This window comes from Musa acuminata, chromosome BXJ2-8, assembly GCF_036884655.1.
Source record: "Musa acuminata AAA Group cultivar baxijiao chromosome BXJ2-8, Cavendish_Baxijiao_AAA, whole genome shotgun sequence".
Lineage (NCBI taxonomy): Eukaryota > Viridiplantae > Streptophyta > Magnoliopsida > Zingiberales > Musaceae > Musa > Musa acuminata.
The window spans coordinates 14,195,337-14,205,007 of NC_088345.1; the positions used below are offsets into that span (position 1 = coordinate 14,195,337).

Genomic DNA, 9,671 nt, shown 5'->3' on the forward strand with positions numbered 1-9,671 from the left:
AAAAACAATTAAGGGTTAAAAGTGAATAGTAAATGATCGTACCTACGTCATTACTAGGTCATCATTGGGCTTGGCAGTAGCATAGCACAAAGATTATACTACCTAGGTCAAGTAATATTACCTAGCTTAGGTGTTAGTATCATATGAGTCACCAAATGATGTGTTTCAATTTCATTGCTAGCATCCAATGATCATGTCACTAATGTATCTTTATTTTTTAGTATTTTTTCTTAATTTACTCTATATTTTTAAGGTTTTAGGGCCTATAAATACCGTCTTCATGTTTGGCTGGTGAGAGCATCCATTGTGCTTGCAATGTTTTCCGATTCTCTATTAGAGGTTTGATTTTTATCTACTTTTTGGGCTTTAGTTGGATGACTAAGTTATAGAGATACCTATAAAAGATTGAATATTTCAAGCACAAGCTTTTTTTACCAATGCTTTGATAAAAGAAAGTTGTAGAGGATTGTTGATCTTCAAACTTTGGAGAGAAAAAAAACCAGTGAACGTCAATGGCCTCATAGATAGATAAAATAAGAATGGATCGTAGATCAAAAATATTGAACCACTATAAAATTAGTATGTCTCCCTATCTTATTTTTATGTTTTTCTCCTGTTCTTACTTATGAATCCCAAAATAATGAAAATGATTGAAAAACTTCTGTCAAGAGACTGAGAATATAGTTGAGAATGAAGTTGACACAATAAACGTGGCAAAATTTCTAAATAAAGATATGACAAATATCTACATCAAACTATATATTTTTAAGAATGTGTTTTTATTTCTATTTATTTTGAAAATGGCTATACCAAGAAACGTGTGTGATTTTTAATTTTTCCAAACATGATTTGTGAAGTGTCACGCCACTCATCAAAACCCCTCGTAATTGGAGAACTAATTGGCCTTTCTCCATGATAGTTGCCATCTCGTGAGGTTTCAAAAAATACGTTGGGCTGCTGGTTTTATATAAATTACTTGTCATAGCAAACAATTATTATGGTACAAACAAATCTGATACAAAAGAATATTCTCAGAACATAACTTCGATAATCATTAACTTATCCTTACATAGCTCTCACTGCATCAAACCTGGGCTCTTTGGCCGTGAACTTCTGCTTCACGTACACCTCCATGTAATCCCCGAAAACAAACTTGGGGTACAAAGCTGGAGCGTCGTCGTTGCTGATTCCCGGAGTGATGGTGGCCTTCAAGGAGGGGTTGTAGAACGAAGCAATGGAGCGGCGGTTGCCATCGCTGGTCGTGAGCACGCGGTGCCACACGCTCTTGTAGCGACCGTTGCTGAGTACTTCGATCTGGTCTCCGGTGTTGATGACGATGGCATTGGCCACAGGCTGCACGTCGATCCACTTCCCATCTTTTAGGATCTGGAGGCCACCAACTTGGTCGTCCTGGAAGAGGAGGATGACACCGCCAGCATCGGTGTGGGCGCGAAGGCCGTTTACGAGGTCCAGGCGCGGGCATGGCGGATAGTGGCTCACCTTGGTGCCGAAGAAGGGCTGGTGCTCACCGTTTCCTGAAAATACTTTCTTGATGTAGCCATTCTCAAACCCCATATTCTCATCCATTACTTCCATCACTTTCTCAGCCAGCTTCCTCAGCTCTTCCCTGTACTCCTTCATGATCTCGCTGCATGAAGAGAGCAAACGTCAACAACTTTGGCGACAAACCATCATATTATGAGTAGCAAATCAAAGATCAACAATCCAATTCTTGCGCTGGGGCAGCTAGCTATTCAGCAGTGATTATAATTGACTTTCTAATGTTGTTCATTCGTTTATGTGGAACAGGGAATGGAACAAGCATCATTGGAGCTTCGTGAATGAAGTACCTGAACTCCGGAGGGTTGGACGGCCATTCGTTGTCGTCCTGGAAAAGGAAAACATCCTCCCAGTCCACGTTATCCAAGCGCTTAACATCGGCCGCTTCCCCTTCTTTTTCCACCAGTTTGTTCAACAGCTGCACTGGTTTGGATCCCTTGAAGCCCTTCGCTCTGAGCCGATAGCACTCCGAGCATACCTTCTTCACGCGATCCAGAAGCTCCACCGGAATCCCATGGTTCACCAGCTGCAAGCACATTAGATTACTTGGAATAAGTACCAGCATCATGTTCAGAAGAACCATGGACGGGAGAAAGGAAGAAGATCGGGAACATGAAAGCACATCCTCCATGACAACAGACCTGAAAGAATCCCCATTCTTCACATCCATTGGCAATCTGTGCCAAAGTTTCGGCTCTTTGCTTGCCCTTCAACTTTGAGAAATCAATGACTGGTATGGCCATTTCTAACAAAAGATTTATTTTCTGAGAAGACGGATGCGATGCTTTGGTTGAACTTTGCTTCTTGAGTTCGATGAAAAGAAATGGAGCTACTTGGGGCTTTTTATAGTGCAAAGATTGAGCTTCACTTCAGATCTTACGTACAAATCAAAGGAAGAAACGAGGAAGTATGCCAAGTGTTGTTGGTCAACCTTTCTTTTCCTTGGTTATTAGAAAGAGACAAAGAATTGTTTGTCAACCTTTCTTTTCCTTGGCAAAGACCACAAGTACTTATTAGAAAGAGACAAAGACCACAAGCACTTCCACACGGCAAACCATCCAAATCATCTTGATTCACTCGTGAAATAAATGGACAAAATGATGATATGGCCAGAACGTTCATCACGTTAATAAGGTGGCTTCGGCACGTACGAGACGATCATGGCAGGCTTCCAGGATGATTAATATCCAGCTCAGCTTGTACTGGTTTTGTCATTGGATTGCATCATTTGCAACGTGGGGCTGCTTGACTTGGTCAGAAGAATGTTCATCACGTTAATAAGGTGGCTTCGGCATGTACGAGACGATCATGGCAGGCTTCCAGAATGATCCATATCCAGCTCAGCTTGTACTGGTTTTGTTATTGGATTGCATCGTTTGCGACGTTTACGAAGAATTCCCAATTCGAATGAACTGCTCGATAAAATCGAGTAAAACAGGTTACTTTCCAATTAAGTCTTATATCAATATCTCATATTGAATGGATAGATAGAAGAGATGAAGCACACAGCAAAGACCACACATTGGCGAAGATCACACATTGAGAGATCACACATTGGCGAAGACCACACATTGAGAGATCACAATTTGAGTTCTTCCTTCAATAGGCGAAAACCAACCAGCTTTTACAACCAAGCAGTTAGAGAGTAGGACTGCTCAGAGCCCATATTCACTTAAGGGAGCCCGACAAGTCAGAGGACAAGGTCGAGTAAGAGAACGTTACGACTAAGGAAGCTAAGGAGAACATAATCGGTGTAAATCCTACAACGCGATGGTAAAGGCTATGCATGGGAGTTGCAATCTATCTTTCCATTGACCAAAGGGAGCTGCTTAGAGAACACAGAGGTGTTAAAGCTATTGGGAAAATCAGGTAGTCGAAAGGGGCGAGGAAGCAATGACGAGTCCAGAGGGATTTAGCTACCCAAAATCAAGCATTAGTTAGAATGAAGGTGGACTCAGAGGAGTGTCATATAGATATATCTACTGATAATGAAGAAAAGGGATGCAGATGTGAGGCGACGGATAGTAGGGCCTTGGGCAAGGTAGCACCATGGTACTACAAAGGCGGGACTTCCGTGAAAGTTATTGATCCCTTGCTCTCATGGAGGGAGAGTGCTTGGTCCTGAAAGGGGCCGAAGAGGTGGAGCATACAAAGGCAAACTTCAAGTACCAAGATAAGGCTGAAGGGCAGAGGCTAAGGAACTTCGTAAGACCGGTGTCAACGAGCTTCTCATCAAGATAACCGAAAGTGAAGGACTTCGGGTCATGCAAGAGTGCACGACCAAGGAACGAAGCAGGCAGTACGTGGTGCTATACCTTTACTACTCAGTGGAGTAGGCGGCCGGGTTGATGGAGAAGATGATACAATCTTAGAGGCGACCAAAACTATTAAAGACTTACTCCAAGTTGGGGTGAAAACTTCCTGCATTCCAGAAGTTCGATGGCATTAAGAAGGTGAATCATATTAGCTAACTCAACGCAAGGAGTGCAAACACTTCAAGTGCTTCAGAAGTGTGAGCAAAGAGCAGGCGAAGGCTAGAAACTAGCTCGATGCATGGAGTACCACCTCGAGGAGGCGGGCGAAGTCAAGTAACCATTACCTTCTCAACTCTTAAGAGAATGAGTGAAACCGAGTACCCCAATTCTCTTATCTATCCAGTAGAGGAGCTCTACACAAGTTCAAAGACCCTTCGAAGATAATAGAAGACAATAGTTGTCAAATCCTCACTAATGGTGATCAATTCTATTGAAAGTAGACTACCTGCTTCATTTCCCAATGTAATGCTAATCAAAAGTGGAAGTTACTTGGAAATAACAACTAAATAAAAGAAGAGTCGATGGACATTTTGTGGAGGAATAACCCAAAACTTTGAAAGTTTACGAGGCGATGCTCGTTAAAACTCCAACAAGGATCTACCTAGTTCAAGTAGCATGTGATATTTGAGAGACTAGCACATAGTAAGGATGGTCTTTTCCTTCATCTGGAGGATCCGCAGGAACCAACAGAGATCAACATAACTCAGCCAACCCCATACTAGAGTCAGAGTCATTGGCGAGTTGAAGCAGCATGGCGGATCAAAGGTTCGACTACTCTAAAACAGCAATGGAGAGCGACTAGGAGCCAAGAGGCACATTGTAGTTGGAGCATAAGATTGAAGACTCAGCAAAGGTGAGGAGTTGCAGTATTGGCAAAGACTTCGACGAGGATGTCGATGGAATAAGTGGGGGAGAATGTCACAGACAAACTTCTAAACAGGATGTTTGATATAATTCTTATGTATGTCCGTATCTTTTGGTATGTTCATGCTTTGCACAGCATGTAAAGGGACGATCGAAGGCTTAATAGTCTCATTATAGTTGGGTTTGGTGGCCACTTTAGGCTTGTAAATAAAGGTTGTATCATGTGGACACTTATGAGAGATTTTCGATCTGTAGAGGACCATTTTGACCTTTTGTTGTGCAATTGTTCAGAGCTTCTAAAGTTTGTTTGTAATTTGCATTGTCTATGAAGTGTTTTCGGAAATGTTTGCTTGTGGATCCCGAGTGAGGAGTTTTTTCTAACCTGACTTCTCTTTTGTGGGTCCTAAGGGACCATGGGAGGCTTTAGGGAGGCTGACTTTTACGAACGGACATGCAAGGGTACCACACGACCTAGGCAAAACCAATTATGTCCATGACACACGGGTGCAGTGCCCGCAAGCGTCGCACTTGCGGGCGCTGTGTCACCTACAGGTGCCACCCTTGCAAGCAGGCTGCCTGCACACAGCTCACCCCTACGGGCAGGTCGCCCGCGGGCCCTATGCCTGCAGGTTGCACCCGTGGGTGGGGCACCCGTGGGCTGCCAACCCCCCGCCGGCTAGTTGGTGCAGACACACATCCTACTAGTGCGTTGGCGCTGTGCTACCTTCTTGCGGTTGCCGCCCTTATGGCTGCCGCTGTAGGAGGCTGTACACACGCAGAAGGCAGCAAGCTACCATCTGCGAGGGTAGTAAGGGCAACAACAGTTATTTCTCTTTCTCGCTTTTGCATCAATGATTTTTACATCAAAAGCTTTTCCAAAACATAACACATGTAGTTCAAAACTAATCTTTCATATGAACAACCTAGCTCTGATACCACTGTAAGAAAATCTAGGGGCGATATCACATGCGCAGCGGAAGAATATTAAAAACAAAATCCTTAATTTCTCAAAGATATGTTTTAGGAGAGGGTGTTACCTAGGGAGATCGTATATCCCAGAATTCATATAGATTTCTAGGAAAGGGTGAAGGAAGTCAAGCGTCCTCCTTGCTAGTCATAGGTGCCCAGCAAGCTAATCACGTGAGTAATGGCACGTGTGACTTGACACATAATCTTTTTACTTATTATATTTTAGTATTTATCACTTTATATTGACTATTGCATATATGCATTTATATATTGTGATGTCGTTGGATCTGTACAATAGAAATTGGATCGTAATGAGATCATGATAATGAGACTAATTCACCTTTAAACATATATCCTAAATAATCCCTGTCATAGGTTACTTGAGAGGGACATCGAGATAATCGGATAGACTGGTTTACTATATACCCGTCCATATGATGGATGTAGTTGGTCTCATAGCTGCCTCCTCTCTAGCGGTGATCCACACAGTAAGGCTGTGATGATGCTCCTCAAAACTATAAGCTTGTTATCTAAGAAGGAGAGGGGGAGGAGAATAGGAGAGGTAACCCAAAGAAGCTCTAGCCTTTGAATCATTGGTTCCCTCCTATTTATAGAGTTCTTCTGTAAATTTAACCATAATGGATCCTGTATTATTGGGTATTGAATCTCCATCCAACTACCCAAGCCTCTTAGATTAGTGGATCTCTATCCAATAATCTCTCATTGACTCTTATTGTATCTCATTCATAGGATCCAATAATTCATGAGCTTATTGGATATCAAATAAGATAGAGGCTCCGACGGATATCTCATATTCGAACATCTACCCATCGCAACGCCTACCATATATATACCCTTTAGGCCCAATATCGAGCTGGTCAAGAGTCATACCTGTCAGAACTCCTTCTAGGATAGTGAATTATTATCTTCATAATAATTCACTTGACTCATCGACTATAGACATACTAGGCCACTACGTTGGAGTCCCCAAACGAAATAGGAGAATCAAATACATTGGATTTGTCTCTCCTCCGTTACTATATACCTATAGCCCCTTATCTATCTAATATCCCAGTGACTATATACCGGGCATGGTACTATCAGACACACACGGTTTTCACTCGAGTCTCGCTCTAATCGGATTCTCTTGGAGAACTGTTTCTCTCTCAATCCGAATGACCCTAGCTAGGGATTTGCCTAAGCAAGTACACATAGGATATTCCTCTCATGACACCTAGAGTGGATGATCCTCTATCAATACTCAATAGTCCTCGTAAGGTTGGCTACCACTCCCGATGACCGGTTGTGCTAGATCTGGAACCTCCAAACCTTTAAGTCCAATATCAAAGAATGAAGTACTCATATAGGACATCCTTGGTATCTCAAGTCTAAGGACCAGATACACCACTAGGACTATGGAATCGTTGTCTAATAATAAGGCATCATCAACCATCTAGCATTTCGTAAGCGGCTCAATTAGTAAACCCATTCTTCAATGAGCACCTATACTATATCTCTAGTGTCCCCACACGAGCAACTATGAGACTAGTTGCATCCATCATATGGATGGGTATACAGCACACCAGTCTGTCCGGTTATCTCGATGTCCCTCTCGAGTAACCTATGACCGGGATTATTTAGGATCTATGTTTAAAGGTGAATCGGTCTCATTATTGTGATCTCATCACGATCTGATTCCCATTGCACAGATCCATAGACATTATAATATATTCAAGCAACAAGCAATATAAAGTGATAAAATGTCAAATAATAATAAGCAAAAAGACTACGTGACAAGTCACACCGGTCATCACTCAAGTGATTGGCTTGCAGGGCACCTATGACTAGCAAATGCAACCTGAGAGATTCGTGTTCAAGTAGTATCCAGATAAGGTGTGCATGTTGCTTAAGTCCATTTATAAACTAAAGTAAGCTTCCCAAAGTTGGAACAAAAGATTTGATAAGGCGATTAGATCTTATGACTTCGTTAAGAATAAAGATGAGCCTTACGTGTATAAAATGGTAAGTGGGAGCACTATCACCTTCTTGGTGTTATTTGTGAATGACATCATAATCATTGGGAATACTCTCAACATTAAATGCTTGGTTATCTAGACACTTCTACATGGAAGACTTAAGGCGAAGCATCCTATATTTTAGGGATTTGGATCTATAGAGATAAATTTAAGAGGATGCTTAGCTTATCTCAATCCCAGTGCATAGACATCATTATCAAAAGGTTGATATGAAATATTTCAAGAGATGTCTTATATTAATGAGACATGGAATTTTACTTTCTCATAGTATATGTTCACCTTGAATGGGGAGCTGGAATAGTTCCAAGCAAGATACTACTATTGACTTGACCATGGAGGCAAAATATATTACTACGACAAAAACAACAAAAGAGGGGGTCTGGATAAAGAAATTCATTAAATATTTAAGAGTCGTATTGAATAGCATAGAACTGATTCCTATATATTATGATAATAATGGGGCGATCTCCCAAGCGAAGGAATCCAGGTCTCATCAAAAGCATTTTGAGGAGGTTCTAGCTTATTAGAGAGATTGTGGCCCATGAAGGTATAACAATAGAAAGAGTTTCTTCCAAAGATAATATTGTAAATCCACTAACGAAGCCATTGTCTTAGATTATATTTGAGCATCACAAAGGTTTGATTGGGATCAGACACATATGTGATTGGCTTTAGGTCAAGTGGGAGATAGTTAGTTGTAGGTGCCTTACAAGCCAATCACGTAAGTGATGGCACCTGTGACACGTTGCGACGATATCTTTGCTTATTATTACTGATATTTTACATATATTATCTAGATGTATATTGTGATATCCTTGGATCTATGCAATGGGAATCGGATTGTGATGAGATCATGATAATGATACTGATTCAACTTTAAACACAAATCCTAAATCATCCCGATCATAGGTTACTCGAGAAGGACATCGAGAGAACCAAATAGACCGGTGCATTGTATACTCATCCATATGATGGATCCGCTTACGGAATGCTTGATGGTTAATGATACCTAATGTCAGACAATGATTCTGTAGTCCTAGTTGTATGTCTAGTCCTTAGACTTGAGACACTAAAGATATCTTGTATGAGTTCCATTCTTTAACGTCTTATTTATAAGTTTGAAATTTTCAAATATGGTATAAACAATTCTAGGGAATGACAGTCAACCTTACGAAGGCAATTGAGTATCAATAGAGGATCATCCACTCTTGGTATCACGAGAGAAATATCTCATGTGTGCTTGCTCAAACAAAATCTCTAGCTAGAGTCGTTCAGATTGAGAGAGAATGAGTTCTACAAGAGAATCCGATTAGAGCGAGACTCTGATAGGATTTTGTATGGGCCTAACATTACTGTATCCTATATACGTTATCTAGGATATTAGATGGATGAGGGACTATAGACACATGGTAACTGTGGATAGATAAGTTCACCATATTAGATTCCCCTATACCATTTGGGGACTATGACGTAGTGATCTAGTATAACCATAGTCGATGAATCGATAAATTATTATAGAGATAATAATTTACTATATCAGAAGAAGTTCTGACCGGATCGACTCATGGCCAGCTCGGTATCGGACCTAGAGGGTCACATATATATGATGGATGTCACAACGAGTAGAAGTATGGATATAAGATATTCATAGAGCCCTTAGTTTAGATCCTATGGATAAGATCTAATTACATAATTGGATAGAGATCTAATTGAATTGAGATCTAACGAGGATAGGATCCATTAAGGATCAAGCTAATTGCACCACTATAAATAGGAGGAACCTCATGGTTCATAGGCTAGAACTGTTGGTGGTCGCCTCTCCTATTCTCTTTAGCCCTCCTCTCCTCCTCCTTGGTTCTAGTAGCCTTGCGGTGCACGTGGAGAAGGAGATCCAACAACGATCTGAGGAGCATCGTCACTGCATTTG

The 9,671-nt window shown here is 41.3% G+C and overlaps 1 protein-coding gene across 1 annotated transcript; it reads right to left on the reverse strand.

Annotated features, from left to right (window-relative positions):
* Positions 1-1,013: 1,013 nt before the first annotated feature.
* On the reverse strand, positions 1,014-2,364 carry LOC135619286 (1-aminocyclopropane-1-carboxylate oxidase-like). The gene is made up of 3 exons (XM_065121167.1): positions 2,202-2,364; positions 1,851-2,086; positions 1,014-1,648 (listed from the first exon to the last, which is right to left on the reverse strand). Exons 1-3 carry the CDS (start codon positions 2,301-2,303, stop codon positions 1,066-1,068), a joined length of 921 nt encoding a protein of 306 aa, XP_064977239.1. The 5' UTR covers positions 2,304-2,364; the 3' UTR covers positions 1,014-1,065.
* Between the last annotated feature and the right edge of the window lie 7,307 nt (positions 2,365-9,671).